The following is a 26,477-nucleotide window of genomic DNA, read 5'->3' as shown; positions in this document are numbered from 1 at the left end:
TCTGCTCTGGAAATAATAAAGGATTCACAGAATCCTCTAACGTCTAACCTGAAATGTAACTTTGATTTTAACGAAGAAAACTGCATGTGGCTGTAATTATTCTAGAGTTTGCATAAACTTAATAACATAGAACTTACGTTACGTTACGAAAATATGTTTTAAATTCATATATCGATCATTAAAATAAATATTATAAAGATATTAGGTAAAAAAATAATAAAGAAATACGACGCCTATGAGCAAGCGACATGATATAATAGCGCAATTCCTTACGTAACTAAATTACTGAAGACATCTCATCTTGCCCATTATCATTATGTCATTCGCTGATACTTAGTATCTGCACAGACGTCTGCATATTTAACACTTGGTCCATTTTCATTTGTTAATAGCAATTTTGTGACTTTAATAGTTATGTTTTCATTGCAATGATTGCATCAATGTGTCACATCAGACAACTAACAAATGTTTAGGTATTCGTTACCAAATATCTTCATCGATTATTAACGAGATACTAATTGGCAGGCATAAACAACGTTCTCTCAACCGTTCATCATATCAACCCATTGCCGGCCCTCAACTAGGCAATGAGAAGGCCTAGGTTCGTAGTCCAGCACGCTTGCCAAGTGCAGATTGGACTTCACACCCCTTTGAGAATGGAGAACATTCAGGCATTAAATTTCCTCACGATATTGTTTAAAAAATGTTAAAAAGAAGCGCAGAATAATTTACGAGTACAATGGTTTTACGGCGTCTATCTGGCTTTTACGTAAATCATTTCCGTGTCGCCTAACCACATCCAATAGCTGCGGAGCTACGGTACAGTCAGTACCGTAGCTGGCTTAGGGTTGCCACATTATGGGCAATAAGAATAAATTTAAAAAACATTAGAATCCAGGCTATGCTAATATTATAAAGAGGAAAAATTTGATTGTTTGTTGGTTTGCTTCAAAATTACTGAACGGATTTGAAAAACCCTTTCACTGTTGGAAAGCTACACTATCCCCGGGTGACATAGGCTATATACTCGTATATAATTAGAATCTCGGAATCGGCTCCAACGATTTTCATGAAATGTAGTTACAGAGGGTTTCGGGGACGATAAATTGATAAAGCTAGGATTCATTTATATTTAAATCTCGGAATCATTTATATCGGATATACGACTATTTTTTAAGTCGACTCATTCGCGGAAGAAGTCGCGCAAGTCCGCTAGTCAGATATAAAGTAAAAATTTAAGTAACAATTTTATAGTTAAGCTTTCCGTGGCAGCTGCAATGCTTATTTCTGTCGCCAAGTTTGCTGTGCTCTGGTCTGGCGCCAATTATTAAAACGTGTTTTCCGCTAACGTTTAGTCCGTCCATTATTACTTAAAAAAAAAAAACTTCTTATCTCGGAAGGAACACAAAGTTTACAATCAGAAACAGTCTTCTCAGCTAAACAGATCTTGCCAAAATAAAGTATACCTTGCATTTGGAGACGGTCATAGGAAACTGTTTATCGGAAATACCAAAAAACGGGAAAAAAAAGTCGCGCTTAAAGTGTCTACGAGTCTCAAAATAATCATCAAAATAATACTGCATTTAGCGATAGTAGTACAGCCCCAGTACATCATATCTATTGTTATATATTTTCTTTCTAAAATTTAAGATTGTATCTAATATATTATTTCTGTTATATATTTTTTTTTAAATATCTCTTACGACATACTAGTATTTAGTATAATTCTAACACTTCCTATTTGCTATCCCTAGATATAGGGCAGGGGAGAGCGGAGCTAGGTCAACGTACCGGATACGTCTGGCACACACACACACAGGTGTAGACGTGTGCTGTAACATTGACATAAATGCAAGTCGTCTGTACGTTACTATGTAATACTCCTCTTAATACGTACTGTGACGTTACCTTTTGTACGTGGGGTTAGGTTATTGCTTCCTTTGTATGGTGTCATAAAGGAAGTCTTACCTACATAGCTGAGTCGGCCATCCACTTTGTAAGGTATTTCGCGGGATTAGAATTATTATTCTCCAACAACGTGAAAATGAGATTGAGAGATAGAGAATGAGAGAATTTACCTATTACCTTTATCTGACCACCTCTTTCGGATTTAGTATTATTTTTCTCTAGCTCATGGTTGGTTAGTCTTCGATTGACGATTTATTTGTGATGATATAGATAAATTAATAAATATACTACGACAATACATACATGGCCATCTAGACCCAAAGTAAGAGTAGCTTGTGTTATGGGTACTAAGATAACTGATAATATACATAAATACTTATTATATAAAGATAAACACCCAAGCACTGAAAAACATTCATGTTCATTACACAAACATGTTCCAGTTGTGGGAATCGATCCCACGGCCATGGGCCCAGAAAGCAGGGTCGTTGCCCACCGCGCCAGTCATTGTGTTCTTGTGATAGTGTTCAGTTCATGTAATTTTATAGTTTCTGGATTACATATTGGAAGAAATGTCAGCTCAATTGAGTCAGATCTGAGGAGTGCTAGATAAATTACACATCTATTTTGGTTAGGTTAGAACTTTCTATATAAAGCTAATGAGTACCGGAAAACCACAAAAACATTTAGGTTTAATAATGCGAAGAATAGGCAAGTAACGTGTATATAATGTGGGTCATAACATTTAGGTTAACCATGTATGCAGATATATGAAGACGGTCTTTTTTCCGTCAAAATTATAACGCATCTTAAGGGTTTCCGTGTGTATCAATATTTGCCCTGCATCCCGTGATGGTTCGTACAGCTTTATTAATAGTCTTTTTATTTGATTTGAATTTTTAAATTTTTAAATTTGCAATGAAGCAAATCTCAGTGAGAAATTACGTGCATCGATTTATTCGAATCGAGCCGAATTTCGCATAGAAGTCTGGAAGCATAATGGCCGGTAAATCGAGAAAGGTCCCGCAATGTTGCGTCAGGGCTCGTGTCCAGTAAGATCACAGCTCTTGGTTGTCGATTTATAGGTAAGCGAACAGTCAATGTTTAAAGTCAACTTTTACGTCTTCTTGAACTTAGATTTCAATTTATAGGTATAAAACTTAAATAGTGTCAAAATATTGTATGCAATATTAATCAAAGGTCGATCTTTAAATTTACACGATAATCTACACGTGGAATTTGTACATAATAACAAAGTCGTAATAAAACAGCGTTTGTTTGTTTATATATTTAACTCGTGGAAAGATACAATTCTAAATACATTCTAAGATTTAATATTGTTCCATGAAATTCTTGTACGGTAGTGGTACAGTTGGATACCCTGGTAATGATAATGTTTACGTGCACACGAGGTCATAGCGTACATAACTAACAATCTAGTGTAATTGCACTATTTATGGGCATTGCATTCTTGTACAGAATAATGTTATGTTTGCGAGAACCGATAAATCTACGCGTGTATTCATAATAGTTGTTTCTCTACTTTGCAGAACATACATTTAAGATGGCTTACATCGCAATAAATAAAGATGAATTACCTTTAATGGTACATTATAATGAGGAATGTAATCAAATTCTTTAAGTTATTTATTAGAAGATATCGAAATCTGTATAACAAGTTTTACTAAATATTCAACGCATATCGCATAAATTGCGTCAATGTCTAGTATTCGTACGAGTCGTAATTTTTTGTTTACATTTTTGGCATTACTATTCTCTAAAGTAACTGATGGGAAACTATTTTAAATTCAACTTGGGGTAACATGAAATTTAAATTATTAAGCAAAGGTCAATGCTGAATATTTATTTACATTTTAGTCAGAAACAGACATGTTCAAGTTAAAAAGCTTGTGCTCAGGGTTCTTCCTACCGCAAGAAAGGCAATGGCGAACTGATAAATGAAATTCGATCCGTTTAAGTTAAATGCTAATTAATAATTATTTTTATTTACAGGAGTGGGATCCGTGTCTTGCGGGGTCAGAGGCAGGAGTAGACTCACCAACGCTATCAGCACTGACTGCAGAGGCTGCGGAATGGCGGACCATCCAGGATGGCCAGCGCATCCTAACCACCACACCGTCTGTCCTTGGCGGATGCCGTGCACAAGTATATAGAGTCGCTGGCGCTACTCAGTGGTACACGGCTGTCATTGTTGGTGTCAATGAGCATACTGGTGTAAGTTTGTACATATTTTCCACGCATATTCTGTCATTTTAGTTCAACCGCCCAGACGTCATGCCTTAACCAAAACAACATCTGTATTCTAAGTATAAAGAAGATATGTATTTCTCCTTCCCTCTCCATTTCTCTTTTTGCCTAGGGTCATTTGCAGAGATTTCATATAGAAAATGAACACTTCTTTTGGTATAAAATAATTGAATAAAAATACATATTATGTTACATCTGTGCACATAACGAAATATAAGGTCAAAAAGTAGGAGACGAAGCAGGTCACAAAACAATAAAAATATCTGCATTAATATCCTGTTACGTTATTTTACGTAGACAATCCGCAGCTGTTTGAATGACAGTCTCATAAACAACTAACAGTGCCAGGAATCTGGTTAAATTTCCGGTTACGCGATTAGATCTTTTTGACAACCTTTTTTACACAGCGTGCATCGTTGCGAAAGCTTACTGAAGATCTTCTAAAGATTATTCAGACCAATGATTCGAAATGAGAAGTTAATTCCTCATCACAAAATCTAATTCATGCTGTCAGTTTTAATAAAAAACGCAATTTCTGGTTCGTTTCATATTCTGAATCTACATAGTTTATCATTTCCCAAAGAAATAGTCTAACGCTAATTAAAGCCAGTGTAACATGAATCATGATACATAAGTAAGATAATATTTGCAATTAATTCCTAGCCATATCGTTAAGGAAGCTGTGCGAAAAGGGCTGACGGCTACTAAAGGCTTAAAGCACGCTCGGCTAACTGTATGGACATTCTACAAGATAATGCCGAAGCGGGAAGTTCTGGGCGAAACAGGTTTAGTATATTGAACGCGACGGCATCCAGTAACGATGGCGGGATTTATAAGGGCATCTACCTACTTATACCATCTGTAAAATGCCATAAGAAAGTTGTTAACAAGTACAACTGTATACAAACGAACAAGAATGCAGCTTTCCACTTGCCCGTGTTTTTTTTATTAATATCTCGTGTTGACTTAATCGACTCATTTATATTGAATTTATTTATGAATATGAAAACCAGTTTTTGTGTCGTAATGTAGTCGTTCGCGGTTTAATTAAATAGGCGTGGTTCTTGAATGTAACGGATGATTATGGTTGGAGCGTTTTTGTTGATGTAAAAAAATTATATATGATTCAACGTTTTCGATTGTGTCAGTTGATTTTACAAATTAAAGTTGGTAATGTTGTTAACGTGCCCTGTATGAAAAAATGTTGTAAACCTATTGTAAAGTTTGCTAAATGATTTGTCATTAAAATCATACTTAATAAGTTTAGATATTTAATGCATAGCTTTTATTTAGATAAAAGCAATGCATTAAATGTCTTAACTTAGAGATGGGCTAAACTAAAAAAACCACAGCACCGTACATCTCGTATTGTGCTATTCCAAACTATAATAATAAAAATTTGTATCACTGCTAAATTTCACCGAGATCTGTTTAGCCGTCTCGTGTGATTATAACACACATCCATACAAACTTTGGCATTTATTATATTATTATATTGTATTAATATAATATAATATAATAATAATAATATACAAATAATAATCCATCACTAATAAATAGTGATCGATGTAATTATCGTATAATTATGATTACCAAGAAACTTGTTTATATGTCGATGTGAATGAAAGTCACGATAATAACGATAATATATATTCTTCCTTCCCCTTCAGGTAGGAGTCTCCCTCGTCCAGTGTTCACCCCTTCGCCTAACATCGCAGAAGAAACTTTGTTGTTTTGCGTTATTGAAACAGTTTATTGTTTTTCTTTCATCGGCTCTGTTAGGGACGGGCAAAAGTTATTCGTATCTATATTGAAGCACATTACAAAGTGGAATAGATGGTCATTATAGTTTGTCCATATTATTTATTTCCTATAAAGTTGAACGTAACACTTGAAGATTCCTTGTGAAAAATAGCTAAGTTACGCTGATGCTAATAACTTAATAACTGTTCAGAATGTAACATTATTCCATCATTAATCCAAGCGTTATAATTTGTATTAGGGACAAATTTGCATGATCTAATTTAAATTGCTTGTTTATGATACTATAAACTACTTGATTGGTTACGTGTATCTAAGAAAATTAATCTACGCTTTAACTAGCTAGACTAATCCAATTTGATTCGCACTTAGGATTACAAATCAATCTTTAGTTACAACAATTCGAGGACATAATGAACGGTTTCAATTGTCCATCAAGCTATCGGATAGTTGTCAGAATCACGAAGTACTTCAATCCGTTCTGAACTTTGCCATGTAATTACAGTTAAAAAGTTGAGACGTTAAACAAATTTATACTGCGAATTAGCGAGCAGCGAACTTGGTTCGTCCACGACGTCAAAGTTTTGAGTAACCTCCACGTTCCCCCTTTCTTGGTTACCCAAGTAACTTTCTTAAAGCTCCCGCTTTGTTTCAAACAAGTTTGCGTTCAACTTGGTCTTTTGGCTCGAAGACATGTTTATCGACAACCTTGTACCACAGAATAGTATTATTATTTTGCTGCTTTCAATTGGAATTGAAATACTGACTTCTTCTGTTACTCTTATTATATTTATAAAACTATTTTATAAATTATTTAATTGATGTATATTCTTACATGCATATACATCAACGAAACATAGATAATATGTTTTGTGCATATTCTTTCATTACTTATGCAATAAGTTATAGGTATTACTGCTTTATGTACTCTAATAATGCCTAAAGAAATACGAAATTGTAGAGAATACTATCGACTGAGGTACTCCATCGCCATCATCATGCAATCATTTGTAATACGTACTCATTAAATTTTAAGTTAATAATTGACATAAATGTTAATATAACAATGTCGTAATTTTTCAATAATCTTTTAATTTTATGTAGTTTATGTAGTTGGTACAATAAAACATGAAAATAACTTCAGAGTCGCCAAAAAAAATTAAAAGTTCATCCAAATAAAGATTTTAAATGAACTTGTTCTAGTTACCAATATTTTTATTACAACGTTTATCGACATCCGCATATACAAGACTGGTTAAACAAGTCGTTAATTAATATACGAAAACATAAACGTATTTAAATTAGCTTATTTCGAGTTCATTTCAATTGAGGCAACATGTATCTCCTATAAATTATATTTTTAATGCTATCTGCATTAACTATACGATAACGATCCTTCTTTGAATTGAAAAAGGAAACTTATTTAATTGGTACATTCGTTTGAGCGCTTAGAACGATTTGAATGCGACGTTTTCTACTAGAGAAGTTCTCAGACATTTTACGACTCAAGGCTAAGGCGCATAAATCATGGTTCGATATAAGGTCCTTTTTCTGAAACACTTCATGATCATCGCAAGGTCCATCTGTATTCTACAAGCTATATTTCCGAGAGTGTGCTCAAGAACTATTTATGTAGTACAATTTTTTTACTACACTCACTTCTTTACCATCGAACTGCGAGGCATCGTAAAGATCTGTATCTCTACGTAGATAAAATCCTTTGGAAAATTTAAGACGTGCTTTGCTTCCATCCGGGCAGATCTGAAATTCTCTTCCGGCTTCCTTTTCTCACCACAGTAAAATACATTACATGCCTTCAAATCATGTGAGAACAGATATCTTTTAGGCAAGTTCGAGCAGGCTTCATCAGAACTTTATATCAGTGATAGCAGCCAAGAAATAATCCAGCTATTTCAAAAAAAGTTTTACGGCTGATTGGTTGACAGTGGGTCAATCAGCTGTCAAATATTTTTTTTATTTATTATTATTTATTTAACCCATCCTTCATCTTCTTCAAAATTTCAATGGGATAAAGGCGGGGCTTTATGCTCGCCCCCTACACAGGGCCTTTTGCCACGCGTGTTCGCGTTTTCTTTAAAATTCCAGTTTTATAACTTGTTTTACAGCAAGGGTTCAAATTAAGCGCGTCAAAGACAATGGTTACTGCTAATGGCAAAGATTTTGAATATAAATAAAATTTGTTATAACTCTCTTATACATAATATCTGATGCTAATGGGAGTTACCGGAGTGTCTGTCCGAGGGTTGAAAACATCTTATTATTCTCAATCAATAAAGTTATTTAGTATTTGTTTGTGTAAATTGAGTTTTAGACTGAGAAACAACACAAACCAGGCACGCTTTTGTATTTATATTTCGCAGCAGTGTGGGCGTGAGAAAGTTATTATAGGAATTCAGAACTTGTTTACGTACAAACACACAACACCTACTTTAGTTGCCTTTTCATTAACGTGAAGTTGGTTTCTTTGTGTTGTTTGTGTGGTGTTGATGTATTTTTGTTATTGTCAAAACATGATTAATAAAACTGCCAACACTACGGTTTTCTTTACTTTTCTTTTATTGTTTTCAACGTTTCAAATTCAAAGTCAAAATAAGGCTTATTACAGTCGTTTAAAATGGCAATATTTCAAAATATACAGTTTTATACTAAACATGCGTTGCCGTCTCTAAAAACAAAATACTTTTGAAAACAAGATTGTCGACAATATAAAAAACTGTAAAGCGATGGTAGTAACGTCCACCGACCACGCTAGTCACAGGCTAGCGTGTTTGGTGGACGACTGGCTACACACATTTCATTCTGGGGGGAGACTCGTGCTTTGTCGTGGGCCAATAGCAGCAAATTACCAATGATATTGATAAAAACAAGACTAGTCTACGTGACATTAGTATATTTGGTTTACGTTCCTTGAAATATAAACTCATATATTCTTGACATTTCATTACTGATTTTTTATTTTTTATTTCCTTCGTCAGGAGCTAACAGTGACTGATGACACGGTTTTAGAAGAACACAGCGAAGATCCGTCGCTGGTTCAGATGAGGCTACTTGGTGATGGAGGTAAATTAATTTATTTCGATTATAAAACTTCTAATTATAACGCTGGTGAGACCGAACCCAACCATTTATCCTTGACTCTCATTTATCAAAATTTCGATAGCGTGATATTATATATTGTTATAGTTTTGTTAAAGCCATTAAGAAATGAGCGGAGTGTACTTTTATTTTATTAAGACAAATCTTGAGCCAATAGTAGTAAAATATTTTATCTTTACCTGTCACGTGTATGTTTAGTTGCGTCACGAGTCAAGCAGTGTTGTAACATATTCATACATAATGCATGCATGGTTGTCTGTTTACCTATGTAATTGTCAATATTGTGTTACATTATATTATCGCGAACGGAACAATGCATACTGCACAGTATATGTACAACGGTTTATACGTTGCTATGACAATATGATAGCATCTCGCAAATATCGATGCTTTTCGAATATAGATGAAGTAGTACTGTTTCAGTGATAACCTGAGAAGTCGGAGTACAAGTTACAATTCCAAAGTATTATTTATATTATAAGTAGTATTTTTAATAGGTTAGTTGAATCTCCTGAGGATGCTCCGGTTTCGGAGCGAAACGTGCGTAGAGGGTAAATCATAAGAAATTATAAATAACACCATACAGATTCTCCTGCTTTTCGCGGACAATAGCAAATTAAGCTTAATGTTCATATTATATCATGGATTTCCGCAAAGTAACGCCTGCTTCTATCCAAGGACTTACTTTCTAAACACATGTTGGTATCCGCGATAAGGAATCACTAAACAGTGATTACACTTTAATTCCCACGATCTCACTTGTTGTCGTAAAACAGAGCTTCTAACTTGAAATAAAATGACATGACGTCTCCCGATTTTCATCAATGCGTTTGTGCATCCGTTTCTGAATATGGATATCGATAATCACTAAACCGAATCTTGTCACCTTATGTTGGTAGTGCTTAACATTGTGCTGCTCTTTTTCATTTCAGAATTCAGATAATCCTTCATTTAAGTATTCATAAAATCAAAAGTATTTCAGTTAGTTATGACGTAACGTTACTATGAATAAATATTTAGTTATCGCGTAGTGTGGCATAAGCGTAAACATTTCGAATGTTTACTTATCGTGCAATTCGTTATTATCACGTTACAGGAATTGCTTACGATAGGAAATAATAATAAGTTTTGAAACCCAAAAATGTTATTCATGTAGTTTCAATTTTATTTCGTATCCGGTGTTATGTACTAAATACAAATTAAATGGTGACGTTGAAAAATTAAATATCAAGCTGATTTTAGCAATAAAATAACTTTGATAAACTTTCAGTTTTAGTTCACCATAACATTTCCCTAACAAACTTATAAAGGGCGCGGGTCTCTTCTCAGAAGGTATGAGCAGGGTATTTGCCTCAGTCCACAAGGCTGGCCAAGTGCGGACTGGTACAATTCACACGCTTGAGAACGTTATGGATAATTCGCAGGCGTGCAGTTTCCTCACGAAATTTTCCTTCACTGTTGAAGCAAGTTATATTTTTATTACTTAAATTAAAAAAGAACAGAACTCCCAAAAGAGGTGTGTGCCCGGGATCGAACATAGTCTCCCCCAAAGGGAGGCTAACGCGCTAACTAGTAGTCTATAACCGCTTCTGTTTAATTTAACAGTTAATAGTAATGTTTAGTTTAACATTTAACAATAAATCTTTGACTGCTGGACACATTTTATCTCATACGTGAGACGGTGCATAGATCTTAGACTTAACAATTTGCGATAGCGGCTATATAGCCTTGAATCAAAAAAAATACTTCTGCGGTATAAAAGTGCATTTCTGCATGAAAATTAAATTATATTAATTAACATAAGAAAAGCTTGCGGGCAAGTACGTAACTCTTCTCTGAAAAATTTCTACGATATAAGATTCCTTTGTTTCATTACATTTAAACTGATGGCGTACTTTATAGCTAATTATGAAGAATATACCTAGTTACTGAGTGTAAGATTTTTTAGACAATTTATATACATTAATTTATAAAAGACTATTTAGGGAAGTTCCTTATTTTATGATAGTCCGTTGACTTGACAGCTCAACGTTTTATTTTTATTCCAAAATGGCAGTCTCGATTATTGTTATATAAATAATGACTAACGTGATTGAAATTATATTGCATTATTTTTACATCCCTACATAATAACTGATATAGAGATGCGTTAATTAAATCGTCTTTATTTCTCGCAGAAACAAAACTACTGATCTGGTTTTGTATAGGAGAAGAATTGATCTGTGTTTTCCCGGGATCAAAAGTAGCATGCTACTCGGAAAAGCAAAGATCAAGTCGCAAGCAAAACACTTAGGAACCGATTACTGCCCTATGTGTTCCAAAGTAGAGCAATAAGTATTGCATCTGCATTCCGAGTAAGAAATATGAAACAGCTACAGTGTCAGTTCGCCTTAAGCCAAATAAATGGAACAAACACATATGTACTGTGTTATGTATATTCGCATCGTGTCAATGTGTGCGTTGCTGTAACGCTAGCTCGACAAAGGATTTGCGAACATCGCAGACTAGCGTTGCAAGTGCCGCAGTAAGGCTTCGCGCATCCAATTATGCACACACAGAAGTTAATACAACCGGCTCCCGTTACCGTAATGAGATGTTCCCATGTTACGTACTTACTGGTGAAAGGCCAGTGTGTCACGCATGTTCAACAAAATGTGCATGTGTCATGCATCAGACATTCACCCTCAACATAGAGAGGCTATTTTCCAGAGTTGATAACATTATTAGTTAACTTGGTACCACTATTTAGTTTAACCTTCCACCAAATAACGGAATTTTGGAAACAGATTCTTGTTAAAACCCGTAACATACGTCGCATTGTTTTTGTTTGCCCCTAATGTTTAAACATTATTTTTCCTCCTTTGATTCAGTATCTGCGGCATCATCTAACTACTAACATATGAGTGTAGTAGTCTACATTCATGTGTTAGTAGTTAGTTCGCCGATGATGTCTTATGATCAATCCTGTCATTTCGAATATTGACTATAGAATAATTCGTTAAATTTGACAGATTATTTCTAACTCTGGTGTTACGATCGTTAACTTCAAAACACAGAATAGGTAGGCCAGATTAGAAACGTTTTTTATATTGTATTTAAAAAAAAAAAAAGGTGCTGACCCTATCAATAATAGATTTTCTACCGGCCATTATTTTGCACTCAACAACTATTATAATAATAGTATAAAAATTACATTTGACGCTTCAACTTATTATCCTATCTGTCACGAATTAAAAGTTAATAGTGAATATCTAAGTCACCACATCTATACTGTCATCATTTAAGTGATTAATTGTGTATACTGAGGACAAAGAACTCAACTTAGTCAATACTCCTGTAAGTAGTTTAATTACTATACACAATGTATCGAAAATTTTGCAAGGTTGTTTATAATTTAAAATACCCAATATGGAAACGAATTCCGCTAAGCACCCTGGTGGCCTTTTTTAGCAATCTTAAAACATATCCGTGAACCTTTTTCCGGAAAAAAAAACATCAACGGCACGCTTGTAGTTTAAAGGGAACGAAGATCGCAACGCACCGTTGTGGCATAAGCCATTAAATATTTGAGAACCTCCAAGGCAGTGGGGAAGTATGCACTGCTTTGAAGGTACAGTGAAAGCAGGCTAACCTGTTAAAGGTATGGCAGTTATAATAAACAATCACTTCCAGGCATCGTACTAGGACGCTAAATCGCTTGGAGGGATTATTCTTAAATTCCTAACTTGCCCGTTCTTAAATTCTCAAGTTTTCGTTAGCAAAATTGATAAAGATTTTATTTATTTTTATTTTTCATCAAAAAATAAAATATTACATTTAAAAGTTGTAAAACATAAACTCTTAACAGTTTTACCGTTACACCCTGCGCCGTCGACAATCATTGGTCGTGAATACAACAAGCTAAATTCTACAATTACATTTATGCTAAACTAAACTAACTAATGATCATTAGCTTATGACAAATGGCGATAAGTAAAACGATGGATAACATACTTTTTTATATTTATTTTATCTTGTGTAGTAGTAATCATTACATTTAACCATGCAAAGTTTCATTTAAAAATATTTACGATCATAATAAAGTTCAATTCAATTCCTTTATCAATAAAAAGGGAGGTTATCAAAAGTTTAATGTAGGTACTTAAGAAAAGGACTGGCCTTTATTAAAAAAAAAACTTTTAATTTAAACTTTTTTATGCTTAAAGTTTGGAGGCCAAATTGATTTTAACGGACAGAAAAAGTTCCACGGATTAAAATAATATTTTCTTTTACAGTTATTGAATCTATAATGCGCGGCGAAGTCGTGGGCGTTATGCCGAGAAGATCACGCTCCAATCTACAAGTAAGTTGTAATTTTATTAATTCCATATACATTTATTCAAGATATAAGTATAAACTAGTGCAACTACCGCTTATTTTATGTTTACTAAGCTTTAGCCTTTTTTGGTTTGGGCACGATTTCTTACCTAACTATTCATTCAAATAACAATTCAAATACCAAAGTATAGTGGTTGTATTTGGTTGTACCTATATAGTTGTTGTTTTGAGACTCTTTGAAAAAAAACATTGTATTCTGTAGGTTTCATAGAGCACCGGTATTTTTACAAAATCCCCTGTCTACATGTTTGACTATCCACACTCTTTACTAAATTCGTGACAATCGCTAATCCCAATGATGGTCTTGATAGTCTAATGCCTAGCATGTCCTGTCCTGGGTTCGTTTCCGGGGTTGGGCAAAAATTATTAGTTATTAGATTTTCCTATTAGAAACCCTCGTTACCAGCCAGGAGTTAGAAAGTTGGCCGAAGAAATCAAGCCCGTACTTTGAAGATGTGGTTCCGGTGTGTGTGTCGATCAAATCACATATTAACCAACAGAAATAAGTCGAAATATTAAATAAATGGAATTTCAGAAATTCCGCTTATAAATATTTTTAGATCTTATCTACATATTATCCTTATTTGTAACCTACCTTCTAGATATAAATCGATGATAAAAGTAGATAATTTATTTAAATATCGTATGGTTATTATATTATGGCTTAGAAACCAGTTATTGTTTTGAGTCTGGTGCTCCCATTGATACATGTTATAATGCGTAAGGACCGGACGGACATCACGTGATTTAGAAATCTATTTTTTTAGTGGTGCTATTTTTCCAATAGAGTAATATTTTCGTAGCGCCGCCGTAGCTTCTTTGAGTTGCTTTATTTATTAACTTAAGTAACATGATCCATAACCGTTAGAAACAAACAGTGGGATTTGTTAAAAAGGCATTATATGGTTTGAAACCGGCTAGTTCACCAGCTGAAAAGTTCCAAAAACATTGTTTTGTGGAATTCCTGTAGATAAACATTGCAAAATTGCATTTACTCATATTACTTACGCCACTATTAATCAATGTCTTTACAATTAATTGCTCCTTATATGCCTCACATAAATATTTATTCGATTCATCAATGTATTTTTTTTTTCTCGGTGTTTGTTAAACAACGAGTTGGTTTATCCTTTACAATCGGGCTGTGTAAGATACTACAAAAAGTGAACAGCCTTGGCGTGGGTGTTGACTTGTGTTACAAAAAATATAGGAATTTTAAAGATAAAGGAACGCGGTCAGAATGACTTAGCATTGATTTAACGTCTCCCCAAGGTGACTCTCCGTTGCTTTGATATCGGATTTAATTGCTATTTTTTGTAGGCATTTATTTGACCTTTCGTGTTTCATAGAAATCTAATTTTAACCATAAATAGGTATATATATATATATATATATATATATATATGTTTTATCATTTCATCGTGCTTTACAAAAAGCGATGGCAATAATCAATTCAAAGTTTTTTATTCAATATGGTATCTAATGCTATTAAGCCAGGTTAATTCTGAAAGTAGCTTATATTTCTGGTGTTATTATTCTACTGTAATATTATGTGTAATTCTTACTTCTTGTTGTCCGATGGCTCTTTGATTTGTCTTGTCAAGATACCAAAAATGGCAGCACAAAAAAATTGGCAGAAATAGCGAAGTCACATCAATGGCAACTAACGTTTATTCACCATTCCGTCACTTTATTCCTAACACGACGAATATCAAAATTAGAAACTTTACAAGGGATAATTTGATTTTTAAAAATATCAAGTTTTGCTTTGTGTATAGGAACTTAAAACTAAATGTACTTATTATTATTGATAGCAAAAGTATTATTTCATAAAAAATTATTAACTCGACTTTTTTACTTGCTTGCCTATTCAAAATACCCAATATGACTTACGTGGTAAGATCAACGCTAAGCGACGATTATAGATCAACAACAAAAAGTTAGACTTTACGCTATATATATTAACTTATTTTAACCTTCACGTTAGTACACGGTTTCCTGCGCATTATTTACCCAACGGGGACCGCTTGCATAAAACATTTTTGGCATACATATTTTAACAATACCCCACCTACACTCATTCATTGAATATATTTTGAATTACTCAGCAATCACAAAACATCTATTACATTTTGTGAAACTAATGTGGTTGGTAAGGTAGCAGTGAATGATTTATGAATGTGCTCATCTGTTCCTATTCAAATGCGAGCAGCATCGTCGCTAGTAAAGGCAGGTCGATGGCGCCCAGTGACGCATCCTCCAATTTTAACCTGACCGCCTCTGCGCTATATTCGCTAAACATGGACGAAATGACTAATGAGATATTCTAGTTTCGTCCAACTGCATAATAAATCCAGTGACGCCACATAACTACGTCTCTATTAATTCGCAGTAAATTTAAAGGTCTTTGAAATTAGATAACGTTGTGTGAGATACATAATATGAAAATTCATATGCTTTCAGATCATTAAAGACATTAATGAGAGAGTTGTAGACTAATATGTCGATTTAAAAGTCATTATTTTTTGTTATTACAATTCCCACCGCCATTCTCGTGTCTGCCGCCAAGCAACGTAGTTTCAATGCCGTGAGGGCATGGTTGCCGGTGTGGTTGAATGCAGCAGAAAAATTGCATAAAACGGCAGAAATCTTCCTTTACGAATTATATACCATTTTTAGGGTAGGCGCACTGCCTAAAATGGTATAATGGTTTAATGGTATAATGGTTTTGTGCATGTATGAAGTGCACGCCACTGGTTTGGTGGACTGACACAGGGATCGATTTATGGACACAGTGTGGTAGTTTTGCAACCTGCAAAATGTTGCTCTATATATAGATGATTGTTTTCTACTTACAATCATGTAGACAGACCATCAGCTTGGTATAAAAAAAAAAATATGTAGATACACTGGTTGACAAATTATATACACTGTTTACTTAAGTACTGAAATATAGAGTACTTTGCTACTAACCGTGGGGAAGTGTCGTTCTGTATATAAGTACGAAGATTTTCATCCGATCCTCGTTATATTAAAATGTGAATTAGATAGTGAATGCAAAAATATTTATCATCTTCAGATTTACTCTTTAACATAATATTAATTAAGTATTCAAAAAAATGATTTTTTCCGATACGTACGCAGTAAATCCTTATTTATTACACTTCAAAATTTAGTTGTGTAATTTTGAGTTACTGTCACATATGGAGCGTGTACTAAACGATTGAGTTTCCGCACCACTGAACTCATTTGAATATTGAACTAGAAACAACCGGGAACTTAGTTTAGTTGCTCGGGCATTGTTCTGAACTAATGTTAATCGTGGGGCGTTTGAGTTGGACGCAAGCGGAATACTAGCTTGAATACTTGGCTCCAAACTTCTGTGAAAATCTAATTTAGATCGGCTACTGGGAGAACACAAGTACAGATAATTAACTTTCAGTATTAGCTCATAAACATGTCTGTCTAGCCGCGGTATTTTTGGACTGACGCCGTTCGCTTTGAGGCTTATTTTCTTTTTTCCTGCTATGATGCAAGATGAAAATAATGATGCTTTATTATTCATATTCACGGAAACTCCTTTTCATTCTAATGAATCATCTAACGGGTTGCCCGTGACTTCAGCGATGATTTTTGTGGTTAGGATTTCGGCCTCCCATTCGGGCGATCCAGTTCGATCCCCAGCACAGACTTCTAACAATTCGAAGTGATGTTTTGAAGTGAGTGTTCTTAATTTAAGAAATATAACTTGCTTTAACAGTGAAGGATAATATCCAGTTTTAGATAACGTTCTCAAAGACGTGTGAAGTATTCCAATCCGCACTTGTTTAGCGTGGTGGACTACAGCCTAACCATTCTCATTCTGAGAGAAGACTTGTACCCTGTTGTGGGCCGGTTTTGGATCGCTGAGGATGATGATGATGATAACCGGTTACCCGTACTACCGTCGGTGTACACTTTCTAATACGTAATTATTCGTTCACACTAACCATCTACACTTCCCATTTATATTAAAAATTTCAAATTACTTGCTGCTGACATCGAGATGAGGACGTAGTAGGTAACCATTTTATATTCGTAACACTCAAGGATTCGAGGCAAGGTCCTAACCTTCAGCAAGGACGGTTGGGATCAAGTCCGAATGAATTTTAAACGTTACTGAATATCTACTCACACTATCATAAAACTTAAATGTAATTTTTTATTTATTGTACTAAGGAATTTGTACGTATTTAAAAACTCGATTGACGAAACCTTTACTAACTCAAACAAAGCCGCGGGCAAGAGTTAAAAAAGTAAAAACAACGTCTGCGTGTATACTGGGTATATTAAAAAAAAACATTCTATTCGTATAGATTCCACACAAAATACATATTATATAGTAAACCTCTAGTAGGGTACTGGAGACTAAGCCAATTACGAGAGGCTATTATCCGGTCCTGAATTTAATAGCGATACCGGATGAAAATTATCCGGAGTACAGTTTTGTTGTTTGTACTTGTAGCTAGTTATAAACATAATAATAGGAGAGAAATTAGATCACCCGTCAGCATGTGAATGTGTACGAGTATATTATACTAAAGCAAAAGAAGCTAAGACAAAAGACTGGCAATTAACTACGCAGCGATCCATAACGACCTTGGATTTATTATCCCCTTACTTACTATATATATTATATACATTATAGAATATTAGCTTTTTTATACTTTTACTGTTAATGACATTTTAGCTGTAGATAATATCCTATATGTAAGTCACGTACATCGTTCGATTGATTCTCTTTGTCTGCATTTATTTAACACGTGTATACAACAGAAATGTATAGTGGCAATGTTGTCAATTATTGATCTACGTATTGGGTCACGCTAGGTTTTCTGCGATTTATTTTCTTTTATTATAATCAAATAAGCATGAAACGAAACATATCTAATGTTTTATGTATACTTATTGAAACATGTGATGTATCACTAAGCAATTAAATTGAATTGGGTTTTACTTTTGTCCCCTATACCTTAAAAAACAACTATACTATAACAACACGAATTGCACGATAAGGTGCAGTATATACAAATAAAGTGTGCCAAATGAATGATTTTTTTAATGATTTAATCAGACACTTTAATTCACCATAAATCATCAATATAATACGATTATCCGAACGTTGTGTAACTAGAGGGGACACGTTCTCAACAATTTTCCCGGTTCAGCGACCCTTTTTGTAGCGAAGTCCCCCGAGTTAAGATTCTATAAACAATTCAACTTGCGCAATCCACGAGGAGGTAGGATAACGGAAGCATTATAATGTTGTAGACTATCGATTCGCAAAGTACACCCAAACTAATCATCGCCACTTTTCCCTACAGCTGTGCCGTAATAGCTTCATCTCTTTCGCTTGTGCGCAGAATGTTAAGCTTTAATCCTAACTCAGCTCACGATCTGCGGAAGAGTAAATGGGACTTTAGTAATTGCCTTTTAGAATAGTTTTTAGATTGCATTGGCGAGCACCTGCAACTAAGGTGTTCCTATTGATCATGTTTTATATCAATGAAACTAAAACATCGGGGGTTCGTTCTTTGTGAATCACTTTTATGATTATGTTTATGGTTTTTTTTAAATGATTTGGATAAATCAATGATGACAAAATTTTTATTAAAAAAAATATGTAAATTAAAAAAAATTGTCTTCCTAAGCCTTGGTGAATGAAAAATTTATTTTGTGTTCTTAGCAACAATTTCAAAGAAATACCGACTTCCATTGAACTTTTGCCAAAACTTCTTTCCACCTTGTAGCCAAATCTGTGCCCTTTAACGTGTTTTTTTAGTATTTGAATTTCTGTGTGAATAGATTAATTGAGACATTAACTAACAGAAAATCGAAGCTACAATACTGACTATGATTTAACGTTCTGACAAACAGAAAAATTTGAATAAAATACGTAAGCTTGCCCGTATTCTATCCGTAAAACATTGACATCTTATTCAATCCATAATTATTTTATGTTAAAACAAAGATTTTATTAAAATGCGAACTCTTAAATTTTTTTTTTCTAGAAACAGTTTATAGAATTTCAATGCCATCCAAGTAGATAATATCGACATACTAAACGTTCGAATTGCGCAACGCGATCCGTATACATTAGAATGCAGCAAGTTTCTCATAGTCGATTGGTACCGTGAGAGTCGCCGACTCACCGCTTGAATCGATTCAAACTTTTCCTATTACTGCAGAATTGGCTTCGGGCGCTTGTTTGTGTTAATGTATTTCGCTTTGATTGTGTCTTCGCTCTATTAAGTTCGAGTGTGTAACACATTGCTGTTGTGAAAAGTAATAAGTTATCCATTTGCATAATATAACTCGTGCACTTTGCCTGTTTACAGAAACAGCTATGACTCATCTATTATTTGTTTACTTTTTGTTTTGACTTGCAAATTAATTTACTTAGAAACATCACGATAATTAAGATACAAGAAATTACTATCGTCATCATCATCATCATTATCCTGATCATCATTGTGACGTTAACTCCTGAGCATAGGTCTTTTGTAGGGATCATTATTATAAATATGAAAAACTAAACATCTACTTATGTACCCATAACATATGTCATACAAAAGATAATTGTCAATCCCTGTGTGACCTTAAAAAATTGATGCCGAAACTATAGTTATAATTAGATGACAAATGGGAGATGTTTGTAATATCATTCAATGTCTCATAATTTAGTTGTCAACATTCTTTAAATTAGGATTGCTAAAATATTCATTTTACATAATACATATTACATAACACAGCAATTAAGTCCAGTCTTAAATATTTATAAAGGTTATTGATATTAAAGCTGAATGTAATCATGCCAATTTACGTAGTATTTTGGTCGTTAAATTAAGTTATTAACTAGTCAAATTAATAGGCTAGATCTTAATGGGTAATAAATCAGGCACGTTTATTTTCTATACTCGGTTTATGCTAGACAACAATAAAAACAGTTAATCAACGCGTACTACTACAGCGAGTGTGGTAATGAGCCACAATAGGTTTCGTTAATGCGATGTTGTTAATATCGTTGCGTGAGTTGTTGATTTATTTACTACGAAGTGGGAGGAGGGTTTGCTCGGCGTAATCGGTAAAGTTTGCAACAACATCGACCGACTTTCCGTCTCTATCAGAGTTAGTTAATGCGAGTTCCCGTGCAGCGGATACGGATATCGATCGCGACAAGTGCGGGACGCCGGGATTCGTCTGGCTCCGGCGCTCTATCCCCCGACTCAACCCCCGGGGACTCGGAAGGGTCTGTGTAACGTGCCACTCACTACTTTGTTCTTGTTTTGTTTGAAGGTTAATATTAGTTTTGACCTGCACGACAGACGGTTTCAAGTTTTTCGACAGTCACGTTCTATTGTTTAGCGTCTTTTTGCATCTTATTATGTTCGTATTGTCTATTATGTGTTTATTGCCATTAACTTTCTACTACGTACATATTCTACATATTTAATTCGTAAATTTTGAATATCATCTGATGATCATTGCAAATTTTGTCAAAATATTTAAATAGTATTCCTTCATATCAGAATTAATAAAATCTTTTGTTTTGTGTTGTTTTAGTAATGAATTATTACACGAAGCAAATTCTTAAAAAAACTGCTCTTAATATTTCTCATGCTATACTAACGTTACTTACCGAAAATTCTTTAAAATTAAAATAAGGTTGTTTGTATTGCTACAAAAACCAGTCTATAGAGATTTATAGAGGTGACTAAGAGCTCAAAATAGCATTTTACGATTTATTTGTTATTTCAACGGGACAGGTCTACGGAATATGGTGACTGATAATTAAATTTTCCAATAATTTCCAGTTTTCTTTGCAACGCCTTCTTTTAAAAAGTGGTTTATTTTATTCTTTATTTGGGTGCGTAGACAGGTTCTTCGTTTTTGAAGATTTTTCCAGTGGGTAGTAATTAATTAGCCTCTGGTGACTTAAAGATTTTAACTTTATCTCAATCGGTATATTAATAAAAATATGGTATAGCATTAATGCATTTAAACTGAGAATAACGAGGTTTCAACGAGGCCGCAACTTTTTGAGTATTTATTGAGTTCTGCTAAGAAAATGTCTGTATACCTAACAGATATTATTAGAGGATGAGAATGATCATGATGAAAGTATGTGAATAAGTTTGTTTGTTATCCATGTTCCGCTCAACCATAGTACTGATCTTGGTCAGATTAGGCATTCCTATACAGTATAACTTGCATCGTAGAGGTGGACATAATATACCTTTATACCGGAAAAGCATACGGTATCATTCTCGGGGTATTAGAAAAATACCCTTGTTATCTTTGCACGACTTCACAGCAAGCATTTGCGTAGTTATAACTTGCATACTGGAGATAGACATGGATACTTCTTATCCCGGGAATACTAACGATTCCGATGAGTTAGAAAAACATCGAAAAAACGCAGAACGCTGAACTCGTGTGCACGAACAGGTAGTAGGCAATTAGTAGACTTATAACTCTTAGTGTTATTACACGAAGCTGGAATTAGATATATTACGATAATAACCACCAAAATAGCCATAAGACAAAGCAATAAATGCTAAAAGAGGTCACTTTCCTAAAATCGATGATTTATCGGTCTGTAGTTACAAAAACGATGACCTTGCGTGCGCGGAAGGTGCAATGCATGAGTGGAAGTGTGAAGTCTGATTAATTATGCAAGCCTGTGTCTGGTGGCCGGGCGAGGACGTGCGGGGGGGTGAGCGAGGGCGGTGCGGGGCTCTCCCTCCCCGCGGTGCCAGTTTGCGCCATTCTCCCGCGCCGACACGACACCACCACGCTCGGCTACTCGCTAGCTCGGAACGGTTTACGGAACGCATCTTACCTTTCACCGCACTAGCTTCACATGTTTTTGAATGTTACGCTCTCAGTTGTGAAGTGATTTTTTGGTGATTTGTGGCCATTGTGCTGAAAAGGCGACGCAACGGCATGCAGCGGCGCCCGTCTCACATGAGTCACCGTTGAACACCGGTTAGCTTTGGTCATTGACATTAACGATGTAGTGCACCTGCGATATTTCCAGTAGAGCTAGCTTACACATTATACGATTTAGACTATTTTATAATTTGTTTCCTTATATGTAACCCACGCTTATTGACTTCCATATTTGACGAGAATAAAAACCCTAGTAGAGCTAACTCTGGTATTTTTAATTTCTCTAGAGATCACATCATAACTATTTATGTCTATGTTTATTTTCAACACGGTATAAGTTTCGGAAAGCTAATTAGCATATAATAGCATGAGCACGACTGCCTAATATAAACACGGATACATAAACATTTTCACATATACATATGCGCTCGCGTGCAACTATGTAGGTACTTGCAGTGAATAAAAAGTAGCTACTGATAGCCACACCCCGATAAGAGCACTATCTCTTTCCCACTCCAGCTCAATTTGTTTAACCGTCTCTTTCCAGATGCAGATCAGTAGACCGTTAATTCGGGCAGTAATTAAGACAAAGCTGAATAAATTCATGCGTGTTCGCGAGTATCGACTTTGATCAATTGCGCGCATCATTTATCGAACACGCACGCTCTAGTCGCCATATTGTTATTGTTATTACGTCGCCTTGGAAGGAAACAGCCTGTTTGACTCGCTTCGATGTTTGCTTTTGTTCTTTTCTAACTTCTTTGTTAGTCGTTATTGTTCCTTTGTTCGGGATTATAAAGCGACCGCAGTCGGGTAGACGCTATTTATAAACATTCGCCCGTTGATTGGAATCCTTTGTGCCAACGGTGCTATTTTCTTAGGGCTAGCCAAATTAAAAGGCATGTGTCGCCTTTTCTTTGGACGGCGTCGCTCAGTAAACAAAGTTGCAGCAGTTTGTAGATCTTGAATATAGATTTAGGTCAACTGGTAATGCTGTTGCTTTTCACGGTATTGTTAAGTTTTGAAAAACTGATTCCGTGAAAGGCAGCGAGTGTCGTTCCAAATACGGGTTTAAATGGTCCAGACGCAACATTGCAGAGGCGGCGTGGCCGAGCTCGTATCGTCTACGTCCCACGTCCGCCCACCCGGCGCATGTTACAACTACGAGCATAAATCTCACCTGACAACAGACCACCACTACATGGGCATACAAAAGCATTTACTTTGCCTTTGCAAATATCACGCAACGCGAACAATGCTATCCAACAACTTTAGCATGGGGATGTTAATACTGAAGCATAGAAATGGTTAATTGACAATGCCTTAAGTACAGAATGTACATAGCTATTGTACGGAGGCACTTTGAATTGAAACAGTTTACTTTGAACGAATTGACTATATTAATAAAGGTTTCTGTTGCGTAATTTGTTTGTAAATAAAAATGTTAAAATTAAGAGTGGCAACAAAATTTTGTATTGGTAACATTTTCGAAAGTTGTATGATATATAACATATTGAAGGATAATTTTCTCCTTTATCGTGCGTTCCACTTTTGCTCTGTGTCCACGAAGATTAATTATACGTTTCCCCTTCTCATAATAGTCGGGAATACGACGTTAATAAAATATATTAGGGATATTAGGTAGGGATCCTAGTTTACTACCGTGTATAAGTGATGTAAGATGCTTTTTTTTTACTATTCAATGTATCTTGTCTTACTTTTGGCATCATAGTGTGATGTAATTGTATTTACTCATATTTCAGTGACATGCTTTCCCACCATATTCGTAATACAAACTCTTTCGCTTGCATATTTTGTACCTTCGGAGAAGCAGAACGATATATAATTACCAATTTAGTTTTAAATATCTCACTAATCTAATTTGGCACGTGCAATTAAATGTACTTAAATAAACTCATGTATATATGAAATATCATCTAGGCCTTATCTTTATGGGCAAATGAAAGCACCTAAATGAATCTCTTCAATAAATTTACAGGACCGACATAATCACCAATTATTGATAAGCGCATTCTCAAAACAAAAATTATAAAAACTTTGTTATATTACTGCATATTACTATAATGATCAGAACGTGATCGTGTTGCAGATATTTGTTTCAAATAAGATTAAAGTTAACTTTAAGATTTAAGCGATTTATGATTTAGTGCGCATGGTAGTGCTACACAAACCGGTGCCACTAATCGGTAGCCAATGGCCATATTAAGGTTGTAATCTACTTAGAGAGGGCAGGCTAAGCTTGGGAGCGGACTAGGAATACCGGTTAGTACGGTGAGGTGGGAGGGGAGGGCGGTCGGACGAGTCGTGTTGCACTCTTGCCCTCCGGCGTTCTATACCAGATTGAGATAAACGTACAGGGAACACGGTATGAACGTAGCGTGGTACAAATACAGCCCCGAGCGAGGTGGTATACTTAGAACATTTATGTACATCTAACATCAGTTCATACCTACTCAGTTTCACTGACTTTTAGTTCAAAGTGGAGAAAGTTTAGCTTATTGAACTCTTTTGACCCATGCATCTAACGAACACTACCGCAACGTTCGATAAAGTCCAAAGTAGTGCGAAGTATTTCATCGTTGATGGTACACCATTACTAAAACAGTATAATTCATCTATAGTCACGTTTAGTTTCAGAACTATAATCCTTAATGCCTAAAACTGACATTTTATCAAAAAAACTGCTTTAAATAAGCCCCGGTCTAAGATCTGCTTAGTATAATGATTTGATTAAACTACCATTACCTCTATTACAAGTTGTCTTATACAGCATCTTCAGTTAAGTACCATCAGTTGAGTTCGAGAGCTAAACTGGTTATTGATTAAAAAGTACGGTATTATTACTATGAAATGGAGTGTCGTGCGCAAGTCGCCCGGTCGTTGTATCGTAATGCCTTTCGGAAGTTTTTATGCAATTGTTATGCACGAGGGTCCTTTGTCGTGTCGCAGACTGGTTTGATGACTGAGTCCCATTATGTCATCGTTATTTTCTACTTCCTCATATAGTATTTTGAAGTCTTTACAGTCTCTTCCCACGTTTTTGCTTATTGTAATAAAACATCGGGTTAAATCGGACCGCGACTAGATTTAGAACTATTCTTTCATCACCATAGTCCTTACTAAATCATACATAGCTTTTTTTCATATCGGCTTTTTGCTCATGTGAAGCTTCTATTCGGTTTGCTGTGGAAGAACTAACAACACTGCGCTGTCTAGTGCAGGGTTACGATTAAAGCTAAAAAGGTCCTAGGATCTTATCAGTCGAACTTAAAACCTCGCCCTCAAATTATCATGCTGTGACGCAATTATATTACTATGCTTCAATTATACATAACAGAGCAGGGTTACACTCTTTCTCTCTTTCAAATAAACATATTCCCAGATTTGTTTTAAAAAAGCTAAGTTTCATTCTTCATCTGCTTAAAGCAGCACTTTCAATTAAAATAATACCTACTGGAAATGCTGAATTGAAAGTAAAAAAAAAATACAAAGTTTTCGAAAGCGTCAACGCTCAACCAAACATGAAATTTCCTTTATAAAACCGGAAGAGTTATTCCAATAATACAGGTAAGTTGTTAGAAGAGGTGCTTAGTAACGAGTGTAGAGTGTACACTTCCCTCTGTAAGTACAGTTATTGTCGGGGTCAACCGGAGCGTGCAGTTATTACGTAACACATCAACTTGTACGTTAATCACTATGAATTATGTAACTTTTACAGCTGCCTCGTTATCAGTTATGTTCGTTAATTTTGTGAACGGATACAGTTATAATTATAATGAAATTACTGATAAAACCATTTCCGATGTCTGATATAATATGAATTTTGAAATTATGTTACCTCGTCTGCATTATAGCAGATTGCCGGCGCAGTGGGCAGCGTCCCTGCTTTCTGAGTCCATGGCCAGGGTTGATTCCCACAACTGGAACATGTTTGGGTGCACATGAATGTTTATCAGAGTCTGGGTGTTTATATGTATGTTATAATTATTAATGTTGTAATTCATGAAAATATTCATCAGTCATCTTTATTTATGTGTTTAATAATTACCTACTTAAAGTGTGTAACTGAAATGAAATGTTTTTTTTTTAATATG

The 26,477-nt window shown here is 35.0% G+C and overlaps 1 protein-coding gene across 4 annotated transcripts in view; it reads left to right on the top strand.

The window, feature by feature from the left end:
- Window positions 1-26,477, top strand: part of LOC120630092 (lysine-specific demethylase 3A) — a 229,075-nt gene that overhangs the window by 79,982 nt on the left and 122,616 nt on the right. For all 4 annotated transcript variants that reach the window (XM_039899237.1, XM_039899236.1, XM_039899239.1 and 1 more), the window contains 3 exons: window positions 3,922-4,143; window positions 8,934-9,018; window positions 13,329-13,396. In XM_039899237.1, coding sequence (XP_039755171.1) covers window positions 3,922-4,143; window positions 8,934-9,018; window positions 13,329-13,396 — 375 coding nt within the window. The remainder of the gene's footprint in view (window positions 1-3,921; window positions 4,144-8,933; window positions 9,019-13,328; window positions 13,397-26,477) is intronic.

This window comes from Pararge aegeria, chromosome 15, assembly GCF_905163445.1.
Source record: "Pararge aegeria chromosome 15, ilParAegt1.1, whole genome shotgun sequence".
Classification (NCBI taxonomy): Eukaryota; Metazoa; Arthropoda; class Insecta; order Lepidoptera; family Nymphalidae; genus Pararge; species Pararge aegeria.
The sequence above is the reverse complement of the archived record's forward strand: the minus strand, read 5'-3'. Positions and strand labels throughout refer to the sequence as shown.